At 38.7% G+C, this 17,013-nt stretch overlaps 1 protein-coding gene across 1 annotated transcript in view; it reads left to right on the top strand.

Annotated features, from left to right (window-relative positions):
- Positions 1-8,012, top strand: part of LOC137498481 (uncharacterized) — a 65,763-nt gene extending 57,751 nt beyond the window's left edge. The window contains exon 3 of the mRNA XM_068226034.1: positions 7,946-8,012. Within this exon, the coding sequence (XP_068082135.1) occupies positions 7,946-8,012 (67 nt within the window). The remainder of the gene's footprint in view (positions 1-7,945) is intronic.
- The last annotated feature ends 9,001 nt before the right edge of the window (positions 8,013-17,013 follow it).

Raw genomic sequence — 17,013 nt, 5'->3', positions numbered from 1 at the left:
TATTGCTGACTATCTTTACCTTTTATGCACACATAGTGCTCAATATCCTGTGCTGTCTTTGTTCTCTATTTGGTTAGTCGGAGGATGGTTTTCACTACTTCTTTTGAGTCCAGTGTTGTATAAAGGTCATTTTAGTGACTGCGCCTAGATTCAGCAGCAGCTTTCTCAGCCTCATGTTTGGCTATGACCTATCTTACCCTGTTCTCTGGAGTCTTTTATGAAACCCAGTTTATATATGCCTTCTTCTTTTCATGCAGTTTTTCTTGAACTTGAACCGTCCATAACCATGTTTGCTTGACAGTACAGTGGGAACTAGGTTTTGTTGTACCCATGGTTGCTGTGGTAGTTGCAGTGACAGATTTGCATAATGTTGTCCATGGTTTGTCGATCACATTCGGGCCGACGGGAGGAAAATTTATACTGCCCGCTAGGGTCCGCTTCTGGTCTTTAAGCTTCCACCACTTTATCTTGGGGGCATTTGTCCTTCCACCTCTGCGATGTTTAGAGATCCTTAAATCCGCTGTGAGCAGATTATGTTGAAGGGCTACACAGTCAGATGGTATGGCCTTCACATCCGACGTTAATTGGAGATCACAGCATTGAACAATGATAGAGTCAATTTGTCTGCTGTAGTCACCACTGGTGTAGGTGATGGGGTGGTTGATGCACTTTTGATTACCGATAACCAAGTCATTTACCTTGGCGAAATCCAAAATTCGTGTTCCTTCACCATTTTGGATATTGTAGCCATTACCACCATGGCAGCTATAACTATCCTTGGTGTGACCAACATGCCAATGAAGATCACCACAGAGAAGTAGAAATTCATCTCGACAACATGTTGAAACATGATCTAGTAGCTCCGGCCAAATCTGTTGCTTTTATGGGTCATCGCCGCCAGATTGTGGCGCATATGCAGAGAAGAGACGAAGTCGAGAGGATGCATTGTTGATTGTAATTGACATAAGGCGGTCTGAATAGCGCTGAAGCTCAGCAACATGATCTCGCAGGCTAGTACAAATGATGATGGCAATGCCGTTGCTGTTGGATGTGCCATGGTAGATCATTTTGTAGCCATCTCCAATATCACAAGATTTCTGGCCTTTCCAGTGTGTTTCTTGAAAACATGTAATGTTCACTTTCTGTTCTTTTGAGTTCGTGACTGCGTCCAGTAAGAGTCCCAGTGTTCAGCGTGGCAATGCGTAAATATTGTCTGTGTTGGGCTAGCTTCTTTAACTGGTTCCGCCCTTGTCCATTTGTCGCAACGGTCATGCGAGGCCAACGTGTCTCTTCTGGGGGACACCTTGGCATTATTTGACAAAACTGGCGTAGACATGATTCATGGTTTGTGACGGATTTACTGACTGGCATGTTGCCACAGTTTGGCATAAGGCATTTTAAAGCTACTGCCAGCAGGAATGTAAGCTGCTCCTAACATGGAGAACAGATGCTAAATCTGATATATGCCCATAGTTATGGAAAAATACCTTTTACTAATCCCGAGTACTAGGATGCCACTTCCACCAGCTGCACTGTTCCAAATTCCAGCTTCTCCACCGTAGTTGCCGTTGTGGACTTCACTCATAACCATGAATTCGGGTCCTCCATATTTATGACACCTGGAGAGAGGGTGTCCCAGTATTTGTAAAGCCCCAGGATTAGGGCTGCCTCTTGGTCTCCGGGTTCATTTCTGAGGTATCTTCACCAGCCCACATTTCCGTTAGGCCTCTTGTCCGCCACCTTGGAACGCGCCCTCTGGGGGTTGACAAGCTCCCTCGAGGGGTATATAAAAAAATTTTTAAAAAATATTGTGTTCTTTCTTTCAGTTAAATAATTAAATCTTGTCGGATGCCAGAGAGTCGAATTTGAAACCAGGTCCTTTAAAATAAGAATCATTAATTAAATTAGGTATGTCACTGCTATAAGTCAGCTGGCCCCCCATCTCTAATCTGTAACTTCCTAATTCTTCCTCTGTGTTACTGAAAATGTAGATTGAAGAGCCAGGGGATTCTTTTACTATTAATTTTGATTCTTTTATTTTTTTCTCTTTTCTATGACCAAATAATTTGTCTCGGTTTGAGTAAAATACAAGTGAATGGTGAAAAATCTTCATGTATGTTAAAATTTTCTCATTGTCTTCTGGTATGGACAGTGGTAAGGGAATGTGAGTATGGACAGTGGTAAGGGAATGTGAGTATGACCCATTTGTTGTGGATGACTTTTGTGTTTCAGTGTGTCTAATTTTCAGTTTATTCCTGATGTTGAATCCCGATACATTTCTTGAACAGAAGTAGCAATCATTTTTGTGATGGACATTGGACTATGGAAATCCAAAAGGGCATGGATTTCTGTCTCCTGTTATATTGTTTCCTTGGTCCTTAGTCCTTTCGCATGCAGTATACAAAACTTACTTATTATCCGTAATTTCTTCATTGATGCTGTATTATTCGGGATCTGTTTTTAATATCAAGATTTATGTAGTAGAGCTTTATACAGAATGAAAAGAAAAATTAAAGTGATACGCCAAACAGGTGACATTTGAAACTACACATCCGACAGCCATGAATAGTGACTCAGAACTTCAAGGTGTTCAGTTAGCACACATTTTTCACCAAAGGCTGGGATTATTGTAATAAACAAAAATATACATGACCTGATACTACTATTATCCATCTCCACTGACAGTTTTATTCCTGTTTTTAATGAGATCTGGATGATATTCAAAACTTCAGACACCTGTCTAATTAAGGATAAGAAATATCCAATATCTGTATGAATAAAATGAAAGTTTGCCGAACGAGTTAATGAAACTTGGTATTCAGGGTCAGGGAGAAGGCATTATCATCTAGGCTGTACATTCTAACTGGATGAAATAGTAGTATAGAGCAGTGTTAGCTGGTTCAAACCAGAATTACTAATCCTGGTATACGAGGTGTGTTCAAAAAAAGACCGAACTGTGGCTAGAAAAACTTTATTATGTAGCTTACATCATTTCATAGACTGTCCCCTTCAAAATAGTCCCCTACACTATCAACAGCGTGTTGCCAACGTTTCTTCCACTTTTGGAATGCTTCCTGGAATGCACTTTCTTTGATGGCGCGAAGTTGCCTCGTCGCATTCTCCTTGATCTCTTCAATGTCTTGGAAACGATGTCCTTTCAAGGTGGTTTTCAATTTGGGGAATAAGAAAAAGTCTGCTGGAGCCAAGTCGGGAGAATAGGGCGGATGGGGCACAACAGGAATTTGGTGTTTTGCCAGATAACTGCGGACCGAGAGAGAGGCATGTGCTGGCACATTGTCATGGTGCAACATCCAGAATTTGTTTTCCCACAGTTCAGGCCTCTTCCTGCGCACAGCATCTCTCAAATGCGTTAAAACATTCTGGTACAGTTCTTTGTTCACTGTCTGGCCTCGGGGTACAAACTCGTGATGGACAATGCCTTTCCAATCAAAAAACACAATCAGCATCACCTTGATGTTTGAACGACTCATTCGTGCTTTTTTCGGTCGAGGAGAACCTTTCCCCACCCACTGTGATGATTGCCGTTTGGTTTCGACATCGTAACCGTACACCCACGTCTCATCTCCAGTGATGATGTTCTTCAGGAAGTTGTCATCAGCATCTGCGTTAGCAAGCATTTCCTGACTGATGCTGACTCGGTTCTCTTTTTGATCGTCAGTCAGCAAACGAGGGACAAATTTAGCACTGAAGTTTTTCGGTTAAAATTGCATGACATGATCCTACGCTGATGCACACCTGATCAGCAACCTCTCGGACTGTCAAACGACGATTTCCACGAATCACTTCACGAACTCTCTCGACATGGCGGTCGTCTGTTGATGTGGAAGGTCGCCCAGGCCTAGGGTCTTCAGTGACAGACGTTCTACCATCTTTGAAACGTTTAAACCACTCATAGCATTGTGTACGACTCATGCATTCCTCCCCGTATGCTAGCTTCAACATTTCAAATGTTTCCACAAACGTTTTCCCAACTTTGAAGCAGAACTTCACGCACACGCGTTGTTCCTCAAGCTGTTCCATTATAGAATTCGACGAACATGTGACACACGCAATCACTTCAGGGGCTCTAACTCAACTGATAATGCAGGCAATGGAATGCGGAAAGCAGCGGTCTGTTGTCAGAAGTTGCCGCTAGGCGCCGCCACAGTCACAACTCGCTCAATGTTGCGGTTTGAACGCAATTTACAAAGTTCGGTCTTTTTTTGAACACACTTCGTATTTTTGAAATGTCTTGTTTCTTAATTGACATGTAATTCTAATTACTACAAGAACTGTACTCATTTATCTTATTGTAATATTAGCCCAATTAATTAATTCAACATTCTATTCATACTAACCTAATGAGTAACGGACCATACCCTGAAAAATCCCCTTGCAAATGGGAAATCCCATTCCAAGAGAAATCCCTTCCAAATGGGAATTGCCATTACAAGGGTAATCTCCTTCTAAATGCTGGAGCAGGCTGTGAGGCAAGGAGGCTCATGAAGTTTAGTGGCTGAGTGTGGGTGTGTTAATCATTGCGTTTTATCATTTGAGTGTATTAAGCTCAACAATTCAGTATGACAATTTGAAAACATATTATTGTTTGGCTTTCATTTGATGAAATTAAAAAGAAACCAAGGAAAGGTGTGAGAGCCAAATGCAGAAATATGGTTATGAAATAGAGGGCCAAGTCATCAGAATGAAAAATCATTTGGCAAAATGTTCATACATAAAACTTCGAGGCAGTGAAAATGATGCAGATAAGATATTTAATGAATTTTCAATTTTTGTTTAGGAATATACAGAAATAGTTTAAAAAATGAAAATACTCTACAACAAGAAACTTACGTAATCTTCAGTAATGTTTCAGTATATTCATATATGTTCAATAATAATGTTGTCATTTGTGTAATTTATAAACTAGAAATTTGAATTAAACACTTCTTTTTTAATTACTGCTGTTATGAAGTATCATTGCCTGCTAACACCAAGTGTCACCTTTGCTTGGGGAATTTTTAGGGAATTTGTTGACTTTTGATGATGGAATCGGAGAATTAGGCAGTTTTGAGTCGAGTTAGGGAGTGTGTTAATTTTAAGAGTGAGGATTTAATAGGAAGTGCATACAATGTGCATATATTGCATGTTTTATTAAGAAGGAAGCCATACCTTTCGGTGTCTACTTAGTTAATGTGACTTAAAAGCTTTTCAGTATGTCGAAAACACTAATTAAAACACAATAACGTACCTGTAAAAAAGTATACTATTACCTGTGTTTGGACTGCAGCCAGTTTTTTAGTTCTGGTCTTGGCCTTGTTAGCTAAGTCGGGGGGGGGGGGAGGAGGATGAGGAGGATTCTGTAGGCAGTAACTCTGTTTCGTGGAGAGGGGAAGCAGTATAGTGAGGGGAATGTTATACACATTGACTCTGTACATTGGAGAGGGGATCAGGAGTAGTTCTTCTTCTAATGTATGAGAGAGTGAGTAAATGTAAGTTTATGATTTTGATGAAATAAAAGTAAGGAACTGATTTAAAGAGCATCTTATGTGATATTACTTTTAGTGAGAAATAATAACTTTCTGAAATGTCTCCATTGGCAAAGATGCTGTGTTAATTGAGAGAATTTACCACAGATAAGAATATCCTGACCCACATTCCAGACATTTAAACCAGAATAGCCTCCTGTGGGATTCATTAAGCGCTAATGCGAACCATGTGAAATTATGTTCTGCAGCAATAACTTTATTCCGTTGGGGGGGGAGTAAGGGTGAGATGAATGTTATGGGCATTGATTCTTTTCATTGGAGAGGGGAGTGGAAGTATTGCTTCTTCATCTTAACAATGTATTTTTGTGTATTAGGTGGTAAATATAAGATAATGATTTTGATAAAATAAACAATGGAATAGAATTTTAAAATATTTTTAAAGACCTTATATTTAGTGATAAATAATAACCTAATAAAACGCCTTCATTTGTGAAGACACTGCATAAATTCAGAGAATTTACTATAGATAAGAATATCCTAACCCACATTCATCATCCAATTTTCCATCTTCAGTTTCCCGGGTGTAGTGTACAAGCACTCACCATCGCTTCTGTCTGCCTACATCTTCTCTTCAAGGCATCTTCCCATTTCAGACCTCTCTCTCCTCCACATCTGATTTCACTGTGTCCATGCAGCATTTCCTTGCCTTTCCCCTTGGTCTTTTTCCTTGGACTGTAAGGTCAAAGTATTTTCTGACAGGTCTCTTGCTCTTCATTCTGATAATGTGCCCATGCCACTGAAGTCTATGCTTCTTTATTACACTGGTAATAGGGACTTGAATGCCAACTACCTTCCTGTTTACTTTGTTCCTTTTAGATGAAGATACAAAGAACACAAAAAATGCAATTAGATACAATCAGCCTTTAGCCTTTGGAGAACATGTATTCAACAACTCGCACCATTTCCGAGACATCGACACAGATCTAAAAATTTCACACATCGAAATTAGAAGCAAATCCTTGAACTTTAAGGAAGTTATTGAAATTTACATTGAAATTTTTAAAAAAAAACAGCTTAATCAAACCAAACTCGGTAATCACACACATTTAAAAAATTCACCGCACTTTGCCCTACTAAATTAATTTTTTGACAACATTTTCGCTTTAGTGCTTAATAAATCCCATTGGAGGCTACTCTGACTTAAATGTCTGGAATGTGGGTTAGGATATTCTTTCCTATCTGTAAATGTTTATTGAGAGTCCATAAAGACATGAAATCTGCTAACAAATCACTAAAAACTCTCACAATTGAAGCCTCGGTGGCTCAGGCGGCAATGTGCCAGCCTTTCACCGCTGGGTTCCGTAGTTCAAATCCCAGTCACTCCTCGTGAGATTTGTACTGGACAGAATGGAGGCGGGACAGGTTTTTCTCCGGGTACTTCAGTTTTCGCTGTCATCTTTCATTCTAGCAACACTCTCCAATATAATGTCATTTCATCCATCAGTTATTAATCATTGCCCCAGAGGAGTGTTGACAGGCTTGGGCAGCTGGAACAGTTTCCTCAGCGCTAGATTGGGGCTTCATTCATTCCATTCCTGACTCAGTTCGAACCGGAAGCGGGTTGTAGATTTTCATTCTGTTAAGCCATGAACAGACGAGGACATTTCTTGTACCGTAGATGGCACCACATCGAGATGCGTCTGTGTGAACGTACACCTTGTATGGCATCTAGTGGCATACCAGGGAATTGCTTGTAAGTGGCATGCCATTGGACCATGCTATATTGTAGTTGTTTCTATTTTTATTTGTTTTTAATAGTTATGGAGTGGTCTAAAGTCGCAATAGATGTCTTGATTGAGGCCTACAGGAAAGAATCATGCCTCTGCATTAAGAAGTCGTCCTCATACCACAATAAACATGCGAGACAAATGACCATGGTAAATGTGCGCGAGGCTTTAAAAGAAATTAGACCATCCACAACAAATGGTGATATAATTAATAAAATGAAAAGTTTACGTACCGCATTTGTCGCAGAACTAAATAAAGTTAATTGTTCGAAGAAAAGTGGAGGTGGTACTTATGTTTTTGAAAGACTATGTCCAGCCCAGAAAAGCGACCAGCAGTGCAGCTCTCTCCAGAACACACAGTGCTTCCCAAGGAACAGCCAATACAGTAAGTATGGTAATTTGTAAGAATTATGTAAGAATAGGATATTATTATTATTATTATTATTATTATTATTATTATTATTATTATTACATGATATGACAGAATATCTGTATATATGTTCATTTTATACAATACAGTAGGCCTAGTAACATTTTAATTCAACTTGAAACCATTATAATTTTAATAAAATTAATACTAACATTCTGTTTCCTATGTCCTAGTATTATATTATGATAAATTATGAAAACTGAAATATGAATCCAACATTTAACAGTTATTCTTCATTTCAGGTTGAATTTGCTTGTGAAGCTGTTCCATCCCTTGATGAAGTCCCTGTCATTGGAGATTGGGAAGTGATGAGACCAGTTCCATCAACATCTAGTGATCTACCACCAGTGTTACTTGCTACATCTTCACCATCATCACCACGTGATAGTAGCATATCAAGAGGTCAGAAAACTAAACTGATTGTGCGAGAAGAAGGCAAATTCCTTCAACAAGCCACTTCAGTTCTGACTTTGTGACAAGGGAGAAACAGTAGGAGTCTATTCTGGATGCAGTTGGTTTATTTGTTTCCAGTTCATTAATACAATTAAAAGAACAAACCCCTTGTAATTCAAGGAAAGGAAAAATTATTTTATATTATACTGAGTCTGCAAGAATACAACCTCAAGCTGAGTGAGTAATAAGGGAAGACTGGTTTAGATGTTTTTAATTTAATTCTGAAAATTTTTTCTGTATTATGTTACTTTCTTGTACTTTCATATTGATATCATTTTTCAGATACAACACAGTAAAATTAAAATACTAGCACATACATGTGGAATGACAGAAGCGTAGATTGAATTGTAGTATATTTTCAGTCTTGTTTTTCTTTTCTATTTATTATGTTAATTTATTGTAATTCACACTGGTATTATTTTTCAGATACAGCAGGGGTAGAAAAAAATAGAAATAAGTAGCCAGCCCCTTTTTATCAGGAGCCAGCACATTTTTTGCAAATAAAGATTATGAAAAACACAGGTTAGGCTAGATCGCTACATATTGTTTTTGAAATGTGTCCTTAAGTAGTCTAGTCTATCAGTTATAAGAATGGAATTGAAACAATATATATTTTAAGATATACTAATGTAAATAGTCGACAGTCGCCTTCAAGGCAAATTTACACTACACTATATGTGCCAGTTTGATTTCCCACCAAAATACCAATGATCAATACATTTTGTTGCATCAGATCCTTTATAGATGGTCCATTTAAAGATATCATCAAGAGATCATTCCATGAACCTACTATGCTAGCATAGCAGGGGGAGAGGTGATACTCCCACGTGGTGCATCCCGGGTGGCAGATAGGGGGGTCCTAACCGGCTTGCCGGCAGACTTGAGGGAAACAAAATACCTCTCGCGGACCAAGCACACGACCCCGTGGGTGGGGGACGCAGACGAAGAATACACCCACAGTATCCCCTGCCTATCGTAAGAGGCGACTAAATGGGGCGACCAAAGGATGATTGTCTTAGAACCATGAAACTACTTGTGATTAGAACCACCATGCGGGGAGCACCAGGGGTCGCTTTTACTTGCGCCTAGTACCACTATGTTAGGTACCAAATAGGTTTGTGATTAGTAACAACAAAGTGAGTTGCTGCCTTATACAGTACCTATGTCTAGTACCACTTTATAGGAGCGACACCATGGGGAAACGACACCATGGTTCTGGTTTGCCTGTGGTTAGTACCCACTATATTAGGAACACCACAGGATAGTGCGAGTCCCTGTGGTTAGTACACATATGTGATGAACACCATAGGTTTGTGTTGCCTGTAAATGGCACCGCAATGTGCGAAACACCATAGGTCTGTATTACATGTTCGAATTTCATTACCTGTGAGTAGTACCATAATGTGTGGAATACTGCGAGTCTACGCTACTTCTGATTAGTACCACAACATGTCAAATACCATGGTTCTACTTTCCTAGCGATAAGTACCATTATGAGGGGCCGATGATTTGGATTTTGGACCCCTTTAGACTACAAGCATCATCAATTCCATATTAAGCTTTAGAAGCAGTCCCTTGGTCAGTAATACTATTGTTTTACGTCAGTTTCTGTGAATGTGAGGCATTGTGGATCGGATTCACTGATTGTTTTAAATTCATATCCATCTATTCTTTCTTCGTCCTCACGTTTTGAATTCTGGTCAGTGGAGGATTTTGGACTTTTAATTTTTCAATACATTTCATCTGATTTCTACCATTAGGGGCCGATGACCTAGATGTTAGGCTCCATGAAACACCAAGCATCATCATCATCATCATCATCAAGAGATCATTCAAGTGCTTCATGGCAAGCTTGGTTTGCAGTTTGTGTTTAATAATATTCATTGTGCTGTGGGAACCACCTTCCCACATAAACAAATTGAAATATATAAGGAAATGTGGTATTCGTGTGATGGTAAGACTGCCAATCAGATAGATCACGTACTAATTGATAACAGACATAGTAGCTCCATAATTGATATCAGAGCTTACAGAGGAGCTGAGATAGAATCTGATCACAATATGATAATTGCTTCTGTTAAAATTAAATTGAAAACCTCTTGTAAGTCACAGACTGAGGAAAGATGCAAAGTTGACACCGAGAAACTGAAGCAGGAGAATGAAAGATTGAAGTATAATGTGGAAATTACAGACAGATTTGATATTCTGGGGCAAGATCCTATAGAAGACATTGATGAAACAAATTATGAAGTTTGTGAACGAATATGGAATAACGCGAAACAAATCATGACTACAGTAGCATTGAAAGTGATACCAAAAGGTGTTAGTAAAGGCCGGTCTCCACTGATTAAATGTTAACTGGTGACACCATCAAAATGTTAAATGTTGAATACTGTTTCATTTAGCATTGTGTCCACATATAATGAACATGTTAAACTTGACTTCCTTTGTCTATATACAGGTAGTTCATTATATCAATTTGTGGTAATACATTTAGGTGGTGTCTATAGTATTTTCAAACAAGGACAGTGGAGTCAGATGAAGAGGATTACCGGGCGAGTTGGCCGTGCGGTTAGGGGCACGCTGCTGTGAGCTTGCATGCGGGAGATAGTGGGTTCCAATCCTACTACCGGCAGCCCTGAAGATGGTTTTACGTGGTTTCCCATTTTCACACCAGGCAAATGCTGGGGCTGAACCTTAATTAAGGCCACGGTTGCTTCCTTCCAAATCCTAGGTCTTTCCTATCTCATCGTTGCCATAAAACCTATCTGTGTCAGTGTGACGTAAAGCCACTAGCAATAAGAAAAAAGATGAAGAGGATTTGGCCTTTGTTATTGCCACTGTTGCTTCTTGTTACGATTTAGAAATACAATTTTATTAGGTATATTTCCTCCCCTCATCCTGCTCATTGCTTCAAAAGCAAACCAGTTTGAAGTATAAACTTTGTCCGCTCCCGTTCCCGACTTCCAACTTTTCTGAACTTTTTGCAATTCTCGACTGTACTGGGAGCGTAGGGATGCTAGGTTTTTTTTTTTTTTTTTTTTTTTTTTCGATGCACTCGGAACAATTATAGATAATTTCGAGTTCCTGGAAACTAAGTAAATTCTTTCAAGAATAAAAATACTGTGTCCACCTATTCACTGTCGGCTTTCTTCGCTTTATCTCTGTATTCCTTTGATGAGGCATCCCACAAACAAGGCCTTTCTATTATATCATTAACTAGCAAGATACCCGTGCTTCGCTACGGCATTATAATGAAATTTATAATTGAATGCTTATTGTTTTATACTTAATCCGCCAAAATTCGCGATCTGAGTGGTTTTCTAAGAGCATCCGCCAAAATTCGCGATCTGACTCGTTTTCTAATAGATTACGGCAAGTTTCCTCCCATTTTTCAATCTTTCTTTCCAGCAATCGATCTCGTACTTCCCGGGCTAGGTCCAGGTATTCCACCCGGTCAGTTGGGTCCCTAAATCTTTGCCATCTTTTCCTATAAGCTTTTTTAATGTGGATCATATCCTTGAGGAGATCCGGCGTGGTGTCGTCTTGGATGCCTTGGCAGTACTGAACCGGCGGCCGGACTGCAATCGTAGCCATTACCCGTTCAGGAGCCGTTTCCAGCGCGGACCGGTCCGCACATTATTATTATTATTATTGTTCTGGACTCCACAGCAAGATGCAAGACCGCTACTTGGCGGTAAATTACATCTGCTGCCATTGTCAATGATGACAGTATGACAGCACCATTGTCGCCCGTAGGCAAGTGCGCAGGACTTTTGGCGATACGAATGACACACTTCCGTGCATTATTCACCTTATTAAGGGGTGAACAATTGCACAGTCAATCTCATTCCTATCATTTATTTCAAATGTGTTTAAATTTTTATTTATATGCCAGAAGAATCTAATCTAAGAAGGTTCTCCAAAGGAAAAGATGGCTCTTGTAAACGAACCCAGGAAAGATTAAAAATGATCGGTTTATGATCAGAATAAGTACATTGAAAATCCACAGCCTGTTTCCAGTCATTCAACCGGGTCAGGAATGGAATGAATAAGCCCCCAGTTAGCGGCGAGGATAGGAATTATGCCGGCTGCCGAAGCCCGTCGCACTCCTCTGGGGCAATGATTAATGAATGACAAATGAAATGAAATGATGTTGGAGAGTGTTGCTGGAATGAATGATGACGGGGAAAACCGGAGTACCCGGAGGAAAACTGTCCCGCCTCCGCTTTGTCCAGCACAAATCTCACATGGAGTGAACGGGATTTGAACCACGAAACCCAGCGGTGAGAGGCCAGCGCGCTGCTGCCTGAGCCACGGAGGCTCCTTATAAGTGCATTAGGAACAGTAAAAGCAATTGGTCCCACCTCCGTTTTCACCCCACCGCGGTTAAGTTGACTTAACCCCCCCCCCCCTAAAAAAAAAAAGAAGGCGTGTTTCTTTATGTTTAAAGGAGATTCCAAATACCAATGTTCACGTGTGTTTACTTCAGTTTTGAGATATAAGTATTCCCATAAAAATAATTCACTTTTTTTCACTGAAGTGAATTTTCCGGGGGAAAATATTTGTTTCTTTAATAGTAAAGGACAGAGCCTCCTTGGCTCACAGCACGTCGGCCCCTCACCGCTGGATACCGTGGTTCAAATCCTGGTGACTCCATGTGAGATTTGTGCTGGACAAAGCGGAGGCGGGACAGGTTTTTCTCCGGGTACTCCGGTTTTCCCTGTCATCTTTCATTCCAGCAACACTCTCCATTATCATTTCATAGCATTTATCACTCATTAATAAATCACCTTGGGAGTGGCGACCCCATTGTGATAACAGGCTATATAAGTTTCATTCGTTACATCCCTGCCCCGCCAATGACTGGAAAACAGGTTGTAGGTTTTCATTTTCAATTGTAAAGGATCTTCTAAATACTGATTATCTTCAGTTTTTGAGATATGTGTCCTCATAAAACGAATTCAACTCCTTTCCACACCCGCCCCCAAAGATGATCTCCCCACCAAAACGCGTCGTTTTGTTTTTAAAAAAGATCTAAATACCAATTTTCACGTCTGTAACAACTTTAGTTTTTATCAGATGTAAGTATCCTCATACAATTAATTCAATTAATTTTTCTATTTTCACCCCCCTCCCTTCATTGGATTTTCCGTGAATACCTGTTTCTTTACTTCAACAGGAGATTCTAAATACCAGTTTTTACGTCTGTAACATTTTACGTTTCTGAGATATACTATAGATATAGTCTTTCTAAAAAATCATCCCAATTTGTCAGATTTTCCAGAAACAAAAAAAAGTAAATGTTTCTGTATTTTAAAAGGTGATTCCATATACTAACTGTCTGGTCTGTTAATATCTTCAGTTTCTGAGATATAAGTATCCTCATTAAAGGCATTCGACCCATTTTTCATTCCTTTTCACCCCTCCAATTGGGATTTTCCGAAAACAAAAAAATAAGTGTTTCTTTATTTTGAAAAGTGATTCTAAGTACCAATTTCTACGTCTGTAAACTTTTACAGTTTCCAGATATAGATACACTCATTTTAAAAATTAACCCCACTTTTCACCCCCCCCCCCCATTATTTGGATTTTCTAAAAAAGTACGTTTTCCTTTATTTTTAAAGGAGGTTACAAATTTTAATTTTCATGACTTCAGTTTTTGAGATATAAGTCTCCTCATGAAAGGTGTTCAACCCATTTCCCGTCCACTTTTCACCCTCTTCATGGGATTTTCCGGAAAAAAGTTACGTGTTTCTTTATTTTGAAAGGAGATTCTAAATACCAATTTTTACATCTGTAAACTTTTACAGTTTTGAGATATAGATACATTCATTTTAAAAATTCACCCCCCTTTCAACCCCCCACTGTTTGGATTTTCTAAAAACAAAAAATACATGTTTCTTTATTTATAAAGGAGATCCCAAATACCGATTTTCAGGTCTGTAACATCTTCAGTTTCTGAGATATAAGGATCCTTATTAAAGGCATTCAACCATTTTTCACCCCCCTTCAACCCTCCTATTGGGATTTTCCGGAAACAAAAAAAAAAGTTTCCTTATTTTGAAAGTAGATTGTACAGTAAGTACCAATTTTTACATCTGTAGATTTTGAAAGTTTTGGGATATAGATAAACTCGTTTTAAAAATTCACCCCCCTTTCAACCCTCCAGTATTTGGATTTTCCAAAAACAAAAAGTACATGTTTCTTTATTTTTAAAGGAGATCCCAAATACCTTTTTCCAGGTCTGTAATATCTTCATTTTCTGAGATATAAGTATCCTCATTAAAGGCATTCAACCCATTCTTCACTCCTTTTCGCCCCTCCTATTGGGATTTTCCGAAAACCAAAAAATACGTGTTTCTTTATTTTGAAAGGAGATACTAAATACCAATTTCTACGTTTGAAAACTTTTACAGTTTTGATATATAGATACTCATTTTAAAAATTCACCCCCCTTTTCACCCCCATTATTTGGATTTTCCAAAAAACAAAAAAATACGTGTTTCTTTATTTTTAAAGGAGGTTCCAAATTTAAATTTTTATTGTATAACATCTTCAGTTTTTGAGATATAAGTCTCCACATAAAAGGTGTTCAACTCATTTCCCACCCCTTTTCACCCCCCTTCATCGGATTTTCCGAAAACAAAAAAATATGTGTTTCTTTATTTTTAAAGGAGAAATCAAATACCAATTTTTATTACTCTAAACCTTTAAGTTTTTGAGATATGGATATTCTCATTTTAAAAATTAACCCCCCTTTTCACCCCCTTAGCGACGGAATATCCAAAAATCCTCCCTTAGCGAGCACCTACATGTTAATATGAATGTATCTCCAAAATTTCATTTCTCTATGTCCAGTAGTTTCGGCTCGGCGATGATGAATCAGTCAGTCAGTCAGTCAGGACAAGTTACTTTATATATATAGATTAAGTCCAGAGTAATCTCCTTGCTCCACTCCATTTCTGACCATAAATTTTAGTACTGGTATAGTGCAGAGAGAATGACATACGTGCACGTACTGTATTTGTAGCTTATAACTAGGAGAATGAGTGTTGCGGAGTGTTGTAACTATAATCCTACTTCATGAGAAGCACGTCGTTTGCGTCGTTTAGGCTATCTGTTGGTATGGAAACAGCACGGAAGTTGTCAAAGCTGTACCGACATCTCACGAACAACGAATTGACATGTTTTCCACTTGGAGCAGAAAACATGCCAACATGTTAAAAGTGTTGAACTCCACATTCTGAGTTAACATGTATAGTCAATTGGAGGACACAATCACAGTATACATGTCAATTGTAACATGTTAAATTTAACGTGTTTGTGTTAAATGTTAATCATTGGAGACCGGTCTTAAGTAAAAGAAATGGTTTGATGAGGCATGTCAAGATGCAGTTGATGAAGTGGCAATACAGTGTAATAAATGGCTGCGGTCTAATAAGAATGTAGATTTTGAGGAACTATACGGAGGAAAACAGAAAGAATATAGTAAATCAATTCGTTGAAAGAAAAAAGTCTACCTGAGACAAAGAATCAGTCCAAGATGACTACAGAAACAGGAACATCCGCAAGATGTATGGAACTTTCACCACAATTAAAAAAGGATTTCAACCAAGATCGAGTATTATGAAAGATAAGTCTGGAAATTTAATTGCTGATCAGGATAAATTATTAAATTACTGTAAGCAATACTTCGAATCCTTGCTGAATTGTGCTGATCCAGAAACCTGTATTGGTAAACCATCTAGTTCCCCATCAGAAGAACAAATACCAGAGCCAATCATATCAAGAGGTATTGCAAAGTATTATATGTTTAAAAACCAATAAAGCTTCAGGTAGTGACAATGTTCCTGGTGAGCTTATTAAATATGGTGGAGAAAGATTACATAAATAAATATATAGGATCATTCTAAGGATATGGCACAATGAAGTTATTCCAAAAGAATGGCAGGAATCACTTATTGTCCCAATTAATAAAGAAGGGGATAAGGAAGAACTTCAAAATTATCATGGTATATCTCTTATAGACACGGCCTACAAAATTCTTTCTTTTATTCTTTTACAGTTGTAACCTTCACTACAGTGGTTACACAAAACAAAGCACTAAACACAGTAAGGCGGGAAGGTAAGAGCAACTACACAACATCAGAAACCACTACACACTCAGAAACATTAACTGAAATTACGCGGATCTCCGCCGACCAAAACATACATAAATATCAGTAGGGCCAACTAGTGGATAATAAACCAGGAAGGTGGAAAGAACTATGACCTACTGAGGCCAAGGACATGGCTTAGGTTGCAGATTCGGAAATAATTCGCTGTGATCCTTAAATTTGAAAAAATATTATTTACAAGTGAAATTTTACAAATACATTCCGAAACCAAATCCACAAACTTGCAACTTACGAACTATAAGCTCCGTGATACACCTAACTTAGAGGTTCTTTGATAATATCTACGTACAAGTTACAAAATTCCAAACCAACTATACATCTAGTTACAAATCCAGTTGTACAATGCAATTTACAGTGAAGTAAATGTACTCTCCAAAACTCTTGCGTACATCAAGTGACACTGAATTACCAGAGGCAAACCCCAAGGTAAATATATCAAACTACAATCTACATATTTACTGAAGTAAGAAATGGGAATGCCTCGAAAACAAACAGGCAAGCCTAGCTGAAAAGCTAAGGTGTCATAAATAATTAATTTGGCGAATCTAGGTTAGGCTAGGGCAGACTCCTATACGAAATAGCAACCGAACATTACGGAAATTTTAGCCGGAACGGAATTCAAGAGTGCTTACCCGAAGGTGGCCCATCCCGGTAGCGAAGCGTCGCACCCGAGTAAA

The sequence above is a fragment of the Anabrus simplex genome, chromosome 2 (assembly GCF_040414725.1).
Source record: "Anabrus simplex isolate iqAnaSimp1 chromosome 2, ASM4041472v1, whole genome shotgun sequence".
NCBI lineage: Eukaryota > Metazoa > Arthropoda > Insecta > Orthoptera > Tettigoniidae > Anabrus > Anabrus simplex.
Note: the sequence above shows the minus strand (reverse complement) of the source record. Positions and strands in the feature narration are given on the sequence as shown.